This window comes from Neopelma chrysocephalum, unplaced genomic scaffold (assembly GCF_003984885.1).
Source record: "Neopelma chrysocephalum unplaced genomic scaffold, ASM398488v2 Primary Assembly neopelma1_79, whole genome shotgun sequence".
Classification (NCBI taxonomy): domain Eukaryota; kingdom Metazoa; phylum Chordata; class Aves; order Passeriformes; family Pipridae; genus Neopelma; species Neopelma chrysocephalum.
In genome coordinates, this window is record NW_020897740.1 from 5,755,524 (window position 1) to 5,773,982 (window position 18,459).

The 18,459-nt window shown below is 37.9% G+C and overlaps 1 protein-coding gene across 12 annotated transcripts in view; it reads right to left on the minus strand.

Moving 5' to 3' along the window:
• KIAA1109 (KIAA1109 ortholog) overlaps positions 1 to 18,459 on the minus strand; it is a 91,633-nt gene that overhangs the window by 13,231 nt on the left and 59,943 nt on the right. For 6 of the 12 annotated variants that reach the window (XM_027690043.1, XM_027690040.1, XM_027690041.1 and 3 more), the window contains 20 exons: positions 17,397 to 17,603; positions 17,022 to 17,260; positions 16,181 to 16,425; positions 15,081 to 15,186; positions 12,987 to 13,084; positions 12,514 to 12,699; positions 11,584 to 11,752; positions 10,879 to 11,090; positions 9,444 to 9,642; positions 8,799 to 8,858; positions 7,356 to 7,582; positions 6,642 to 6,845; positions 6,305 to 6,435; positions 5,695 to 5,818; positions 5,147 to 5,256; positions 4,252 to 4,342; positions 3,768 to 3,830; positions 1,948 to 2,192; positions 1,094 to 1,309; positions 624 to 804 (listed from right to left, as the gene is read on the minus strand). In XM_027690043.1, coding sequence (XP_027545844.1) covers positions 624 to 804; positions 1,094 to 1,309; positions 1,948 to 2,192; positions 3,768 to 3,830; positions 4,252 to 4,342; positions 5,147 to 5,256; positions 5,695 to 5,818; positions 6,305 to 6,435; positions 6,642 to 6,845; positions 7,356 to 7,582; positions 8,799 to 8,858; positions 9,444 to 9,642; positions 10,879 to 11,090; positions 11,584 to 11,752; positions 12,514 to 12,699; positions 12,987 to 13,084; positions 15,081 to 15,186; positions 16,181 to 16,425; positions 17,022 to 17,260; positions 17,397 to 17,603 — 3,313 coding nt within the window. The remainder of the gene's footprint in view (positions 1 to 623; positions 805 to 1,093; positions 1,310 to 1,947; positions 2,193 to 3,767; positions 3,831 to 4,251; positions 4,343 to 5,146; positions 5,257 to 5,694; positions 5,819 to 6,304; positions 6,436 to 6,641; positions 6,846 to 7,355; positions 7,583 to 8,798; positions 8,859 to 9,443; positions 9,643 to 10,878; positions 11,091 to 11,583; positions 11,753 to 12,513; positions 12,700 to 12,986; positions 13,085 to 15,080; positions 15,187 to 16,180; positions 16,426 to 17,021; positions 17,261 to 17,396; positions 17,604 to 18,459) is intronic. The other 6 variants (XM_027690045.1, XM_027690046.1, XM_027690047.1 and 3 more) reach the window with 6 other exon arrangements.

Below are 18,459 nucleotides of genomic sequence, written 5' to 3' on the forward strand. Positions count from 1 at the left end.
ACCTTGCTCCTCTGCTCTGTTGTGTCTCATGCATCCTCTGCCACCAACTGTTTGTTCCTGTGCACAGAGCTTTCTTTCTGTTTTTACTGCATGGTAAACTACTGTTCCACTACTAAAACAGGCATACAGAAATCTGCATTAAAAAAATAACAATAATAAGATATTCCAAGAGTTCACACCTCCTCTTTGTGCATAATACTCTATCAGTGAAAATACATTACATAACAAAAGCTGTAGAGAATGTTTAATTCTTCCTAAATTTGACTAAAAGCAACAGGCAGGACATGAGGTGTAACTGTTATCCCTGAAGACAGCTTGGGATCCTGGAAAATGGACACACAGTCTTTCCATATCAAGAGACTAAAAGCCAAGCTATTCCAAGTGAAGAGCATTTGATTTATGGTCTATTCGAATTGCATGAAGTTTCCATGCAGCAGTGACTGACTTTTCCTGTTTTTACTCCACAGGATTTCAAATCACAAAATACAAGAACATTTCTGTTGAGACCCTTTCTTACTAAGATCTAGAAACAGTGGCTGAATAAACAAGGGAGTGTACAGTTTGATGGTGTTTGAGAGAAAACATTGCCATTGCTTCCCTGCTGAGTTACACCCTCCTTTTACCTTTACATCCACCCCTGGAATATAAAACACTGTTGTTTCCACGTCACTAGATTTTGTCTGTAGAGATGATGGCACTTTCTTGCCAGCAAGTAAGTGAGTAGTAGATGCATAATTAGTTTGAAATTTCTTCTTTTTGGAAGGAGACTCTTGATCCAAACTTCTGGAACTTCGATCATAGCTCCTAAAAGAAATATCCTCATGTTATTAAAGGAATTTCCCATGCTATACACACAGGCAGAACGATTGCAACTTACGATGCTGCTATGAGGTGATAAATACTACAAATAAAGTGATGGTAATAAACTAATGCATATTTCTATGTTTTGCAAACAGGTCAGTGATTAGGAGTCATTAATTATTGTACAGGTGGCTATAATTTAAATGATGGAAATATCAGAGGAACTCAACAGCTAAAGCAGAATAAAGTGTATACGCCCCGTTCCTCATAAGGCAACTAACACATTCCGTACCTCCGTAAACTGATGTCATCATGCTCTTGCTGGAGCATTGTCGGGTGCAGCACACACTTCCCACAATCGATTTCCACCCTGATGTCTAGTTCAAAGTCGATGTTTCTCTCCGTGGTTGTGCCAGTCACGCTCCTGTTGGTGGGGGTTGTTGGCCAGCGCTCGGTGAAGAGCTGCTGGACCGCAGCAAAGCCTGTGGTTTTCTTGCGAGAGGTGCCCCTGCACAGGATCAGAACACGAGCATCACATTTACCTGCACAGCCTTCTTGAACTGTGCCCACACTCGGTGTATCAGCTTTCACAAACTTTTTGGAAAAGGTCTTATCTGATAAAGCAGCAACACACTGACCCATGTCTTCCATTAACACGTTACATTTGTTAATATTTAGGGTATTACAAAAAACTAAGCCTTTCTTGAATTCTCAAGCAAAAAACGAAACAAAAATATACCCAGTAATTTGCATATTTTTAAATATTTGCATTGATGCATGCACTTTGTGGAGGTATAATCACTGGATAAAACTGAGTTATGCTGTATTTGACTAATCTGTCATTTGGTCCCACTAAAACCTGTTCTGTGCCTCAAAAAAGAACTTCCCAAATTTTTTTAGTCTGTTCCAAGCTCAAAAACTTCTAGCAGTTGCCTCCTTTTCCAATCAGAATTCCTCCTTCCCACACAGTCACCTCTGCTCAACACAACCTCCCCTGACTTCCACATACACACTTAAGGCAAAATTCGGTATTGCATCAGTAGCAGATTTTGTAGCTTTAAATGCAATATTCCAAGTTTGAAAGTCTTGAAAGTACATTCAAGTATTTTCTTCACTTCTGTGCTCTTCCTTAGGGCTGTTACTTACGGTGGTTTCTTATAAAAGTATGTCCTCTCTCTTTCATGGTCATCCTCCTTGTCAGAGTCCTCACTGCTGGATGACAAGCTGTCATCCCGGCGTCCTTCTTCAGGCTGGAAGGGAATGCCGGGTGAGAAGCCTACTGGAGTTTTGGGTGAAGCAAATACCGAGCATGAGCCTTCACTAGTAGATGAGTAATGGGAGGGACCATCAATAGTTACAGACAAAAGGTCCATTTCTGTCTCCTCTGGAAACTGATTATAGAAAGACAAAAAGATATTAAATTTTCACAGATAAGATTTCCATTGAGAACACAGTAGATAGATCTGGAAATAAAGAAGCAAGAGTGCTATGAGAAACTCTCACTCTCAAGTTCCTCATAATAAGGAGAGAGCAGGTAAAGGAATTGCCAGACAGATTATGAAAAAGAAAGCAATGAAAGCTTGGTGGGGAGATGTTTGCCATTGCCTAGTGATTGATCTGGCAGCTAAAGACGTATCATGCTCTTATCAATTTACAAGATCAGAAGGAATGGAAACATTTAATTTAACAAATATTTGACAGAAAAGAACAAAAGGCAGCCAAAATCATCATGACTTGCAGAGGGGTGATGCATCCCAGAGCGTTAGTGAGGTGGGAATGCAGGATGCTACACAGAATGTACGGCACCGCTCCGCAGCTCTGGGCTGCGCTCCCGGGCACGCTCAGGCCAAATTCCCAAAAGGAGCCTCCTGTCTCTCCCATAAAACACACCACAAGCACCACACAAGCAATTTTCCAACATTAAATTCTTAAAATGCCTGTGAAAAGTATCTGTTAAGTGTTAAACACCAGCACTACCTACACAACATTACTATAGAGTTACACAGTTGTCTGCAAATGCTAATTAGAGCTCTGCTGAAGAACTGGCCTCATAATGTCAGAAAGATACATTTTTTTGAATTTTCAGCATTTGATACTCCTAAGTGTTTGATAGCATTTTGCTATGCCAAAAAAACCCTAAGCAAACTGGGCTTATACATAACAACAACAGGTAGGAGAGCTTTTATATGTGAATATATTTAAATGTGCAAAGCACATTTCCACTTCCATTTCTACCTCTCTCTCAGAAACAGGAATTTATTTCCTGGGACCATGAGGTGAGTTAGAAGGGAGAAAAAGTACATTACTGTCTCTTCAGTTTGTTTGGTTTTTTTTACTTTTTTTTTGGCTTGGCTCTGCCTTCATTGGTCTGTTTTGTGTTTGGAGTTTGCTTGGTTAAAAAGGAAAAAAAATCTTTACTATTTTCCTTGAACATGTTTTTGAAAGCAGTTAAAAAATTCCCCCATCTGTTCTCAGGGTATTAAGTTTTGGCACATTCCCTACTCCCTATTATTTGAAAATATCTTATTCTGCATTAAATATAAGGATTTCAACAGAAATAAATGTGTGAGATGATGTCCTCCCACCTGGTAATTACTTTGTACTGGTGTTGATTGCTGCAAACTTGGAACACAATGTAACAGATGAAGGCACACACACTAAAATCCTCTTCTAAAGCACATTTCAAGGCTTGACTTAGGTGACCTTACATCAGCCTTGATCAGTGTCCAAGCAAAATCCCAATAATTCATTTTACAAACAGTTTTAGGTCTACATAAGGGTGGAGAAGCACTTTGACTGGTGTTCATCTATATGTAAAGTAAGCTCTTCTGCTTACTTTATATAATTAAATAATTTGAGATACATTCTGTTTAGCTGAGTGCAAAAGAGATGAAATATTGAAAAGCAGCTCCCTGTGAGATAAATTAGTTCTCTGGCAAAGAATACTTGTTTCTTCTCGGAAATACCTGAAAATACCCTTCCCCTGGACAGCTGGATTGTTGTGCAATCCCCAAAGCTGTTTGATTCAACTTAATCAGAAATGAAAAAAAATACATAAATTAAAACAATTACAATAAATTCAGGCATGCAAACCAACATTTTAAAAATGAGAAAACATAGCAACAAAAAAAGAAAATCAACGAGTCAACAATCCATTTTAAACAGTCAGAAGGATATACTTCTAGGGCCACAGCAAACTGACTAATACCCATTTCCAAAACTCTCCTGATTCAATTAATTTGTAAGTTAAGAAACTAAAATACATCTGTCTTATCACAAAACAAGTCTACCTTCCAAAAACACATCCATAACTTGAGGCACACACTTATGGAAACACACACACACAAAACCATTCAGGCAACTCAGGTTTCCTTAGATATTCCTATCTCAGGAACTCGTGACCAACCAGCACAGGGAACATAATTATATGGCATATAAAGTAATTCTTACAGAATCTTGGATGTTGAAGGTCACTCTTGGCCCAGGAGATGCAGCATCTACACGGATATCTGGGAGGTCTTCACTGTCTCCGAGTCGAGAGCTGCAAGCAAAACCAAACCAAACCAGCTTGTTGGGTTTTACTACAGGATTTTAGGGTCATCCAAACATTTAATAACACAAAGAACACTTGCAATTTCGTTATGGAACAAAGTATAAAATTGTAATTGAAGCACTTAAAGTACGTGAAATACTCCTGCAGAGGTATTCCAATTCGAAGTAAATTTCTGTTATAGAAAGTTCTATTCTCATAAGAAAAAGTCCAAAGAATTCTAGCACACCTCTCCACCTTTTTAATTTTCAAATCTTTTTACATTTAATACTTAGTAATGCAGTTTTTAATTCCAAATTTTGACTGCTTCAGCTAGATCTGCAGAGGCAATTAATACTTTACTAGGAGACATCATTATACAACTACAGTTGGCTCAGCAGCCATTAAATGATGAAACAAAACCAATACTGGTTACACAGGTGAAGAGATGAAATGAAAATGATCATTCACACACAAAAAAGCATCTCCCTTCCTTCTTCTCATTAAAACAGGCCTTTTAAAGGCCTGCAAATCAAGTGTAGAAATCAGAATTATTTCCTTATATACACTTTCTCAGTATGTCTTGAAAGCAGGATTCTGTAGGAAACCCTAAGTTGTTGTAGAAGTGGAATCTTCTCAGAGGTTTCAGAAAATGGAGAAAAAACTCTTTTTACAACATGCCTGACCTCTCATATCCAGTTCCACCAAGTACAGCTGCTGCCTACAGTAAAAGGACTCTTGGAGCTGAAGTCCAATGTTTCCTCTGTTCTCTGTGCTGCTGTTGCTATCACAGATCCCAAATTCCCAGCAGCTCACCTTGCTCTGTCCATTCTCTTCAGAGGTGGCCTCCCTGATGCTGAAATACTCTTAGACCGGCTATAGCTGGGTTTGTAGCTGAGACCCCACTTGTCTTTCAAGGAGGCAGCCTAAAACAGAAATAACATTTAAATGCAACAACTGAGAACACAGGGAAAAACTCTGGAAAGCTAAAATATTATACAGTTGTGCCAGTAAAGTAAAAAGGTGGGTTTGTTCCCTAATAGCTAAAATGAATTCATTGGTCCAGCAAGGAATTATTTGTTAATATTTTAAGAGAATGAGTAAATGACATCTTCAAATGCATATTTTCTATTTCTTGTGAGTGTGCAAATAGCCCATTTACATTATACCATCTGTGAAATATCAATTTTCCTATCATTATTATTATAAGGGAGAAAAACCTTTCCCTGCCCGTCCTACAGGTAAAGATGCTTTTAAACTTCCTTTTCCATTACTAACATTTTCCTTGCTTTAATCAACATGCAGAAAAAGAAATATTCAACACAAGGGCTACAATATTTTTAAAGTAACTTAATCCTGCTCACCCTCATGCTGGATCTACGGAGCTTTTTCCGAACATCCCGGCGGATATCGTTCACAGCCACCGACTCCAGCTGCTGGTAGCGCTGGATTTCTTGATTTATAGTTCCTTCACTTGCCCCTAATTTTCTGGACATAAATCACGGTTGAGTTATCATACCAGCCATTTAAAAATCTGTGTTGTAACAATGCTTGCCTTAGAATTATCCAGTTTTCTCATTTATTCCAGCAGTTACTTATGACCAGTGTCAAATAGAGCTGCAGCAATATTAGAATACATGTTTAACCTAAAATTGAGATACAACTGCCCTTTGAATGGTGACAGCAATTTCATTATAAGTACAAGCAGTAAAACATGTCTCCTCTCCATTATTTAACATGTAATGACCAAGCTCTGTATTCCCATCCCAGACAGATCCATATACAGTAATTCTGTCTAGGGGAAAGGGGAAAAAAATCCCAAGCCCAACAAACCATGCCTGTTGAAAACTATTAATAAAATTCACAGAAGTTCAGGTGAAATTTGGGACATTTGAAATATTTTTTCTTCAGGGCTTTCTGAATTATAGCACAGGAGATTAAAACAGCATGTCCAAGAAGCAAAAACCAACTTACTTTAAGTCATCAATAACTTTGGCTTGCTCATTGAGTTCTCTAATATCCACCAAACGTTTCATGAATTTCCTTCCTCGCTGTTCTCCAGTTTGGACACTGGAAGGTCCCTGCCGTCGGTGATCCACAATCTCCTGTTTAAAACAAATGTCTAATTAACACCTTCATCAAAAATGGGCCGTGAGTACGATTTAGCAATTGGCAAAGTGAATTTCACACCTCAAAATTTGGACTAGTGCATGCAGAAGAATCAAGTTTCATCTCCAAAGGATTGGATTGGATTTTTTCCAGTGATCCAAAGCCCATCATTCAGTTAAGACACACTGTAGCTACTACATACATGTCCCCATGAGCAGGACCTGCCTGCTTTCATATGTGATCTGCTAGACTGGAGAAAATCCCGCTTCGCTGACCCCAAAAGATATTCTACAGGAACAGAGTGTCGGTGGTTTGGGGGGCTCAAGCCCAGCAGGTGATTTACAATCCGCTGCCCAAACGTTAGCTTGGGTGCCTCTCCACACAAGGAACCTCCTCCACCTGATTTCTAAACAACAAACAGGAACATTAGTGCTCTGGGATGATGTTTTCACTGCTGGCAGGCAAGAGACAGGTAAGATACACATTAAGGAATATCTGTTTAAACGTTTTGTTGTGAAACCAAAAGGCAAGATCAGCAGCATATTGTGTACATGTACCAAAATAGACTTTTTTTTTAATTTGCTCATGTCAATAATTTACTCTCCTGTGAAAAAAACCTATATCCAGCCACAGCTTTTACAATTCAGGCACTTGAATTTATGTGCTGTGTCTCCATATTTTCAAATCCAGATCAGTATTTCCACAGAACATCAGTGGAAACATGACCTGTGATTTCTTGCCTTTGAAATAAGGAGTAAGAGAACACAGACACAAGTTTTTGATTTGCAACAAGACTTAAATGAGCTACAAGGAGTAACATGCCAGACTCAGGGCAAGACTAAGATCTTTCCATTTGGCTGAAGACTTCATCACACCTTTTCCAATTAGTAGCACTTACTTTGGTGGATTCACTTACTGCATGTATGGTGGGAGACATAGTGTCAACCTCGTCCTCGTCTGAAAGGTCAGCAATGTTTACAGAGTTGAGGTCAGCAATGTCATCAATATCCTCCTCTCCTGTCAATGTCGTGAGGGTGTTGCCCAAAGCGTTCAGTCTTTTCCCAATGTTTGGATCCATGTGGACATCAATACCACACATCTTCCACAGCACATTCAGTGTCCAGGTCCCAGCACTACTACTTTCTGCAATCAGAAAAAAAAAAAAAAATTAACCAGTTTTTCCTCTTTTAAAAAATCCCTCATATTGAATTATGTATTAATTAGCTAAGACAGTGTTTGTCAGTTACAAAGAACTGTCTTTTCTGCCTGTTCTGAGAAAAACATATTCCACAAGTGAAACACTTGCTGGAAATACTTCCCAGCTCTGAAGTTAGTCTTCCTTTAGCAAGTGATATACACAGGCAGAACTAATGAAAATACATTCCCTTCAGCCAAGCTGATGACGAGGAGAGACCATCTCTACCTTATTGCAGCCAAATTATTATTCCAAACCAGAATTTCTAACAGCAGGAAACTTAAAAGATACCTTTCTGCATGTACAAATGCTGACCTATTCATTCAAGTCTTGAACAACGATGCTGGAAGATTTTATATGTGTAATGTGCCTGCTGAATATCCTGTCTTCTCAGGATTTTTCTAACAAGTGCTACCTTTCAGCATCAAAACACAGAACTTGCCTTAAGCAGAACTACAAAAGATACTGGTTTCCTTTCTAAATGGATTCAGCTTGTCATTATTCACAACTCCATGTGAGATAATTTTTTAATTTCTGGAACATTTTTTTTTCCCCTCAGCACAAAAAAAGCAAGTGGGGGACAAGGAGCAAAACTACAGGGGCAGGAGACACTGTAGATTGGGCAAAGAGATAAAGAAACAAGCAGCAGGTATGGTGGCCAATATAGAGATTTCCAGCTATTTTTGAGGCCTCTGGAGAATGTCCAAACTACTCAGACTGGGAAGAGAGGGAGTTTGGGAAAAATAGAGGCCTTCTCTGGGAGAGGTGAGGGAGGAATGGGAGCTCAGGGTGACAAGTCTCAGCACTAGAAGGACTGGAAGATTTAGCAGTCTCTAGGACAGGAGGCAATAGGACATTATTGTTATTGCAACTATTGCTGATTTTTCTCCCACCAAGGAACAATCACATCTACACTGTGTCTTTTCCTGCAGGTAAAAATCTGAAGCCAGTGTTGCTGATGAGACTCAAAACCTACAACAGCTTGAAAAAGTGAAGCAGATAAAGACATTGAGGGTTTTACCAGGAAAACAAGACACTAAGCAAAACAAAATAAAAAAAAAACAAACTACCAATGAAATTAAAACACAGTTAAAGGATTTAAACTTCATATTTTATGAATGTTTTATTTATGTAGGACTTGATTTATTAAAAAAGGCATATTACCTGCTGCAGCTTGTCCTGTTGTCCTAGAACATACCTCATAGGTACCATCTGGCACAACACCTACATGAAGGATACAAAGCAGAATCACTGGTTAGGGAGGCAGTAAAAGTAATTTTAGACCAGCCCTTCCAAATCCCACCCTCGGTTTCTTGCCCTCCATAATTAAAGCATGAATGGTGTTGGATAGGAGATTTAGTTTGAATTCCATTGAATGACTTTTCTTATTTAGTGAAGTGAATCTATTTGGTAACATCCAAGTTTATATCAACTTAATACTGCATAAAAATTCTAGAATTTTCACTATAATGAAAGATAGATAGATATGTATAAAAAATTAAAATAATCTGTATGAAACTATTAAAAACTTAGTGGGACCTTATGAAATTATATAAAAGCAACACATCCAACTCTTCCAACATCTCCCAGACAGAACTTAAATTATTACAATGAGATATAAAGCAACAAAGTTTAATAATAAAGGAAAACAAAGGAATACAACCTGTTAGATCCATATAATTTTGCTTTCAGAAAGTCTTTTCTTTAAGTTTTTTGGGAAAGTTCAGAAGTTTTTAAAGTCAAAGGGAAGGGCAAAAGTGGATTTGTATCTGAAATAGTATTGTCCAGTATGAAATCACACCCACTTACATGCATTCATGACGAGATCTCCTCTTATTTCTGGTTTCCAGTCGTCCCAACTTGTCTCAAAGCCATCAGCAAAGCGGATACAGAAGTTTTTAAAATGACCTTTGCTAACTAAAGACTCTGAGGAGCAGGCAGTGATTAACGTGCTCTCAATAGTCAGGACTAAAGCAGAGCCAGTGTCAAGATCTGCAGTGTGGTTAGACTGGAAAAGAAAACCACAGGGAGAGTTCACTGGTCAGTGCCATGTCAGAGGGATACTGTACATGTATTAAATGACATTTATCTTTCCGTACTGGAAACCTGATCCCCTGTTTGTATCTCCATATGGCCCATGACCACAGAACACAGGATCCATTCTTTTCTCCATGAAGGGTCACATGTGAGCTGATTAACAATGACAAAAAGTAGCTTAAATTTTTATGTGATTTGTTTTGTGCTTGTTTTGATATCTCCAATTACGTACAGTCTTAAATACACATGTTGACTGATTATTTTTCAGCTCTGTATATGAAGATCCATTAATAAGACAGAGCATATTTTTCATAATTTACTATCATTTGTAACACATAAGAGCATAAAAAGCCATTGGCTTTGTCCACAGCTGCCAGATAGAACATTCACAATCAAAATGTTATGTCATTGTGACTTCTAGGTTCTTGGCCTCATTACTCCTTCACATTTCTATGTATTGTGACCACTTCCCTCTACGTCATTAAAATGATTCATTTCTGTTCTGGAATTATTCCGCATTAAGAATATTCCCAGTTCAAAGTTCCCTTACAGAACAATTTGCATTAACACACTGCACAATGCACTGTGTAGCCATTACTTTAGTACAGAAACTATATTAAAGTTAACTGCACACTAAAGAATACATAATCCTGAGTCACATATTAGACTTACCATGTACTACAATAACACACTTGTTGTCAATGACTGCATTTTAAATATCTTTTTTAATCCAGTCTGAGTTCCTAAATAAAACTGTTTGAAAAACAGATACATATATATATCTCAAATAGTTATTCACTCTCTTTGTTTTAATTAAACAATCAAACAAAGGAGTCAAAACATCATGTTAAAGCCAAGTTTTCAGAGTTTCTTTATCTATAATCATATGAAAAAGAAAGAATTCATTGGAATTTGTGATGGCAGCATTCAAGAAATATATTCCACTGAAACATTTCAAAGGACTTTTCAAAGTGCTCAGCTCATTTATGGTATAAACAAGAATCCATGACATTACCCTAAAGCACATAAACCAATTGAAACACACATAACCTAATCCTTCTATAAACAAGAAGAATTACAAGCCATGCCACTAGCCTATTTATCTTTCATATTGGTGTGAAGAAAAATTACATTTTTGGACATAAAAGCCACGTACCACATAGAAATAAGTATTTTAACAGACTTCTGATGGGTCAATTTTGCTTACCTGAGGTGTGTTTGTGATGGGCAGACAAATTCCTAAGTCATTGACAGTCAGCTGAAGGAACAGGGTCCCAAAAGCCTGTGCAGAGGTTTGTTGGATTCCAGGCAACATATCTACTACTTCTTTTGTGGCCATGTGAATATCTTTATGTAAAGCCATTCTCTGTTCATTCCAGTTGTCATAAGCAGCCTTGTAGTTCAGCCAAAACAGCACAGCTTGAGGAGGAAACCAGAAATGCTTCATTGAAATCAACACATTGAAAAAAATAATGCACATTCACCAATAAAGTTTTTTGGTTGGTTTTTTTTTTCCATTTTTTTACAGCTTCTCCATTACTTTAAGACAGTGGATGTATAACAATAGACAGACACTCATTCAGGATGCAGTGATCAGGCTCGTGCTGCAGAGGACAAGATGGATAAATCTGATGATTTACCATTGAAATTAAAATATAGAAAGTGCTGCTGCTTTAAGCATTATTCCTCTGTGAAGATTTACAACTACCTCCAAACCATCTGCAAACTAATCACCCCAGCAAGTAGAATTTTTAATGTTTGGAATTATCGACCTGTTGGCATGGAGTAGATCTCCTAAACTTCTCAGCTACTTAACACTTTGACTTCACATGAAAAACGAGTTTTGAATAATCAAGAAAAAAAAATCTTCTTTAATATGAGGACAAATCTGTAGCAATTGTCTCTTCAATACCTCTATCAAAGGCCACAGGCTGAGCAAAGACAATTGGCCTGTTCAGAGTGATGAGCACAGCTTCTCTGTCTGATGAGCCACTGATTTCTTCTCTCAGAGCATTTCTTAATCCAATTCTTGTCTTGAAATAGGCAACTTGATGAAAATCTGAGCCAGCTTCTTCATAAACCTTAAATGATCAAAAAAATGGGATGAGGGAAAGGTTTGCAGCAGGGAGGGGACAGGGAATTGGGAAAAAGAAATAATGAAAACAGCAAGTTAGGATCTCTCTTTTCCCCTTTTTCTCCTCTAGCCAGGAGGAGAAGGCTATTTGAGGATATTCAATATTTGAGGATATTCAATATTCTTGCATTAAATTCTGATCACAGTGTTATTTTCCTTATTTACCATAAACTGTTAATTAAAATAATTGCTTTTATATCCAGATCCTCTATTGTGACAGTTGATTTATAGGTTTTAAGATTTCCATTTGTTTCTAGGCATCACAAAATACTTCCATATAAGAGAACCAGTGATTCTAGGTAACAGCAGGTTTAGGAATACAAGAGGTACAACTGTCAAACCAAGACAGACAAACTAGGTCAAAATGTAGGTCTAGCCATGTTTGGGTCTTCTCTGATCTTATTATTTCATTCAAATACCCTAAAAATAAAAGCGATATCAACAAAAATGTTGAGTTGGACTCGGCAGAAAGGTTATTACTGCTATAAAGGGCTAATAAGTTCTAAGATATTAATAGTATGGGGGAAAAACCAAAACAACACCTCCATACTTGACTCCTTCCATCTTTTATGCATGTGCACATTTGATACCCACTCCACAGCCAGATCAGGTAAGAACCAGCAGTGTAAAACAACTCTTGGCTTGGTTGTGTATTTTTTTAATCCCACACTACTAAGAACACTGCGTGCAAAGATGTCCAGCACTGACCTGATGTTTAACAATCTGTCCTAGTGCCAGATTTAAATCCACCTGGCATTTCCCAAACAGTTTGAGGTAGCTGCTGCTTCCAGGCATTGCTTTGGTTTGCAGTCTGTTTGAGAGCTCAAGTTCAATCAGTCCGGTTTCAAATCTCACAGCGCGCATGGAGGGAGTTGTGGCTGTCACTTGAATTCCCTACGGAATAAGGAAGGTACAAAGTTATCAGCATCTGGTTCAGGGACATAAAGAGAAGGAAAACAAAACAAACCACCAACAAAACCAATAAAACCCCTTTTCCACTGTGCAGCAGTAAAAAGAGGACATAATCATTTTTCCCCACTTAAAAAGATTACAGGAACCAAACTTCAGGTCTTTAGGTCTTTTTCTTCATGCAGAGTATTCCTGATTCAATAAACTTTGAGATAAACACCCAAAAGCCACTGATAGCATCTAGGGCCACTGTTTTGTCATCATAAGATTACCTTAAACTGTAGGCTCAAGGAGTAAAGAAGAATTTTTGGTTTGTCTCCATCTGTTGTGCCATCATGTTCATTCCAAAGAGGTATCGGCTGCTCCCCTCCTGTACACATTAAATATACACTTTCAGAGTTTTAACAAAGAAAACATTTTAAAACCAATAAATACAAAAAGGTGAAAGTGAACGAAGCTTCATTTTAAACAGTGATTAGTTGAAGATTTATACAAACAAACGAAGGTTGAATGGAAGACAACAGTGCAGATTCATTTTCTTACGTACAATTAATAGCTCTCTACTAAGAAGGAAGGCAGAGAGAGTCACGTTCCTTCCTCCTGGGAAACTTTCCACAGGAAGGCTCAAAGCCTGTAAGGAGTAACACCTAGTTTTCAAAAATATATTATTTGTCCCCTGCACCAATGTATCTCCTAATTATCTGACAGTAAAAATTGAACACTTGACTAAATACCATGCAAATTGCATGAAAAGAAGAACTGAAATTATATCATTATTTTCCAATGAGAGGAGGAAAGACTATTCTGCAGTTATTTTATTTTTGTGTTTAATTCCTCATCCTGGCACATTTCATCCCAAGTTAGGTATCCCCACAGGCCCTAACTTGAAGGAGGAATCCTGGTTTTAATTCTCCCTGAGATGTGATCTATATTCCATCTTAGTTTATAGGAAGGGCTTGCTGCTGGAAAAGGCCAAGCCATTAATTCTCCCATACATGCCAATTCTTCTAATTACAGTTATTTGGTGGTAAGAATAGGCAGTTAAATCATGAATTAAAAAAAAAACAAACAATAACAGTAAATTTTTATCACTCCATTTTGTATCTGGATAATTTTCTTCTTTCAATCAACACTGTCTTCAACTTCAAGATGCAATTACTATGGACTGCTCTTTCATTAACTAGCTTTCAATCTGTGCAACTTCCCCTTAAATAACTGGTACTTATTCAGTTTTTATATAAGGATAATATGCAAACAATATTTTAGTGCAACATAAACCAGAATTAGAAACACCACTGTAGTATATTACACTAATTGGTATTTTCAAGCCACGTCAATTATTTTGCTCCATGGCAGAAGGACAAAGCTATTTTCTGCCCCCATTGTTCTGCATTCAGGACCCAACTCATGGATTGCTGATTCCTGGTGAGTTCCCCCAACATGGAAGGTAACAGTCACAGTTCAAAAACCATCAGGCTGCTACTTGCCATACAAATTTACAGTCCAGAAAACCAAAGAACAAGCAATGGTAATAAATTCCTCACATAAAAACACAGGGGAGATCAAACTCCAGAGACTACAAAATGTAGTAAAATCTAATATAGGTTTCATGGTTTACCACTGTATGTTCCTCCATAAAAATATTCTAATAGAATAATGACAGCTGATGAGGGTTTATTCTTCCCCTAAGCATTTTCTTACTACCCAATACTAATATATTTTGAAGGAAACAAATATAAGGGTGTTTAAAATTTGTTTCTTCTTGTCCTTCAGGGACTGACATTTGCCATTTCTTCCACTGCATCCTTTAACTGCCTTGAGGGCACATCATCTAAATCTGCATATTTTTTATTACATATGTATACATGAATATAAATACATATATAGATATATATGAAAGGAGGTAGATGTACACATAGACACTCCTTTCACTTAGATACCACTTTTTAGCATTTCTTTCCTCACAATGTTTCCAACTATTGCTGAACCTTTCCACTAAAAATTAGCTGTATTTCTGTAACAGCCTTTTAGGGTAACTCAAAAAGTGTTACAAACAAAGCTGAACAAAGTGAATACAAAAAGTAACCCAGCCAAGGTCATCTCATGGATAGAGACACAGAGACTAGTGTCCAGAATGCCAAATTATCCTGCTTCCCAATAAAAAGTCTTGTTTATGACAGAACTAGAATAATTTCCAGAGCCTCTGTTATTATTTCACGCTCAAGCTCTGCTTCTCCCTGCTGGAATTCTAGATGTGAAATGATGATGTCTCTGAAATAAAGAGCTGATCCTGAGAGCTATAGCATGATGCCATCAAACAAGGTTTAAGGTTCTTACTTAGAGTTGGTTTTAAGTGTTCTGCTTACCTGAAACCTTCTGTATGACTTCATTTACTTCCTTCATGAACACTTTTTGCACAAATACCAGATGGTTTAAAAGGTCAGTTGTGAGATTATGCTCGAAGGAACCAACCTGCAGAAATAGAACATTTTAGAACAAAACTTGACTTTTCAATAGAGTGGATTTTTGGTTTTCAGGCACATCTTTTCAAGTCCAATTCTATTGTTATTGGCATAAAAAAAGACAATTATATAGTTTTGTATTGCAATTTGATTCTCCTGGTTAAGTTTATTTAGACAATAAAATGCAGGACTTAGTTAAGGTTCATGGAGTATGTGAAATTCTACTTAATTACAGATAGAAATCCATTATCAGAAGAAAACAGAAATTAGCAGCCAACCCCTAAAAGTACATTGTTCTAATCACTTTAGGTGAACAAATTTACTGGCACCTTCAGTGGTAAACTTAGTGTGTCCAGTCTAATCTAAAAGAGTGTTTCTAAGAACTGGAGTCTGTCTAAGACTGTTTAAATTTGCCACTAAGATTTTTTTTAACCAAAATTAAAATACAGACATTTTCTAAAACTACTTGCACTTGGCTTTTGCCTTGGCCAGGCAGGCCCTCCCTTCAGTTTTACAAGCTGAACAAATTCAAAGACCCAAAGGCTTTTCTTCAGCCAGGAAATAACATAGCACCAAATTACACTTCTAATAAAGATGCAAACATCAGAAGTCTCAATTGCTAGACTGTTTTTCTGACTAAAGAATCACAGTAAGTAAAAAAGCCCCACTCTCCCCCCCCAAGGTAGGTTTCTTTGAAGCAGCATCACTTTTCTCCCTGTGAAAATTAACTGTAGAACTGGTACACAAACAGAACTTGTGAATAAAATAGAAATTTTTATATCATTTACTAAGGTTATATATAGCTTCTATCTATGGAGCTGTCTAATCACGAAAAGACAAACTACAAAAAAATTAAATTTTCTTTACATTTTTAAGTGTTTATATTCAACCTGTAAACCTGAGAGTTCTGGAGCAGGCAGATTATTAAAATAATATGAAGATGCACACAGGGAAGTGTAACAGAATAGAAATAACAAGTTATCAAGGATGTCTTCAACACCTACCTCAGCCACACAGCGCAGGTAGTTCCCCTGTAGGTAGTAGCCTTGCTTAGCAGGCAGCTCATCTATGCTCCAAATTTGGTCTGAGTAAGTGTCGTGTTCTTCCATGACATATTTCCCTGACATAGTGACAGGAGGGAGGTTGAGACTTGCAGAAGGAGGAATGGTTGACATGTCAGTGGCAGAGACTTTGGAAGTGAAGCGCAATCTGTGGTTTGGAAGCTCGAAATTAAATCTGGTTTGGGCACCTGTAAAAGGAAGGCGGGGAAAGAAAAGGTAGGAACTGGCAAAAGAATCTTTTATTTATCCTTAAATTTAAAAACACTTTTGGAATTCATACAAAAATAAAATATTTAAAATGTTACTGAAGTGCAGAGACCTAAAGAGCTATAAATATCCACCCAAATGACTCTGGGTTTTCTTTGTTCTTAAACAAAATGAAGTCTCCACTGTAATTAGATGGAGAAGGGAGTCATACAAACCACCTCAGGTGTAGTGAGTGCCTATAAAAGTATTCTCAAATAGACTTATGAATCAGAATTTAATTAATCAAAGATCATAAACTGATTTTAGCAGCCAGTGGGATGCTTCCTGGGAGGAAGCTATAAAGGAATGTGCATATCTTCATCTGCTCTTGCATTATCCCCCTGGCAATTGTGTATAACAACCACAATATAAGTTCTCTACATAGCCCCTGATTGAAGCCCACATAAAAAAATAAGCTGGTAGCAACAGATTCAAAGCTCTAGCTATAATTCCAACAGAAATACTGAGTGCTCTTGGATGCTTATAGGAAGGGCAAACTAAAAGCAATAACGTTTCTAAAGTTTCAGAGAACTGTCACCTGTCATTCCATGACTCCTCATTCTTCCCATCTTATATTCCGCCTTCAGAGAGGGCAGGAGCGCTGCTCCAATAGCTATACCATCTATCATGGCACTGAACTTGAGCACTATGGGTTTCTTCTCCAAGCCTTCTGGCAGCTGTGGGAATTCATTTGTTTCGACCGGCGTTTGATTAATGCTCGTCGGAGTCTTTTCGGAGGGCAAAGGGGTCGCGACGTCTTCTTTGGTCGGCTGGGGCCTGTTTACCAAGACAAAAGAGCAGAAAACCCTTTTTGTTGTGCTATCAGGGATATATGAGCAGCCTGATTGTCCCACACAAGTAGCACTGGATGGCCACCAGCAGGCTCTGGCAGTGCCATCCAGGGAGCACTCACGCGGTGGAGGGCTGGCGGATGAGGTCGGAGATCTGCTTGGAGAGCTGGTGGGAGCTGCGCACCATCATGCTGTGCAGCGTGGCTGGGTGCTGGGGGATGTTGATGCTGATGGCTCCAACCTTCACCACGGCAGCATTGTTTGTTTTCAGCCCTCTCTGGGCACTGTACAGGGCCTGGGATTTGGCAATGCTGCACTTCACGACAGTCCTAACGGAGAAAGGGAAGAGGAGTTATTTGTGCATCTTTCCAAACGGTTACAGTTTTAGGTTAAAATGAGTTTTTAAGTGTTACCATAAGTCATTTTGTTTATAAACTCGATACACATTCCTTTTACTTTCACTTGACACACACAGATGCACTACATGCCACAAACAGCTATGCTACGTTTAAGAGAACTACAAGTCATGCATTGCAAAAATACCTGTTAAACTGTTACTCTTGCACAAAGTAAGATGGTCTGAGTGCATACACACTAGACAGACAAATTTGCACACACAGAAACAAAGAAGAGCCTTCCATTTCAACTCCTTTTCAGGAATACTCTCAAATCATTGTTTTCGTAAGAAGAGTTAGCAAAATTTTGATTTTAGCATCCAAATAGGTCAATGGAGGAAATGCTCACTTAACATCCAATACACAGCAAGTGATAAATGGATTTGTGAATTAATACTGCTGATTAATTCAAACACACTATTCCAAAACATATTGTCTAAACTTTATTTTAATGTTGAGGAAGATATGGTTCACAATGGTTACCCAAGATAAAAACACAACTGCACAGAACTGACAGCTTTTGTTGTCAAAATGAAATTTTGGCATAGCAGAATTCACTAAGCTCCTATTAAAAAAGATTATGGGGGTAACACATTAATGTTTCCCATCAGTGGTCAATTCCTGGAGGGTTACCCAATGGAAGTATTTTAAGCAGCCAACACAATATTACAGCCTCAAAGAGAAGGACATGTAGCTGTGAAGATGCAGTACATCAGCTCAAATGGCTGAAAAATAGATTCTATAAAACTGCAACATTACATGCAAGTTTCTCATATACTATATTTTAAGG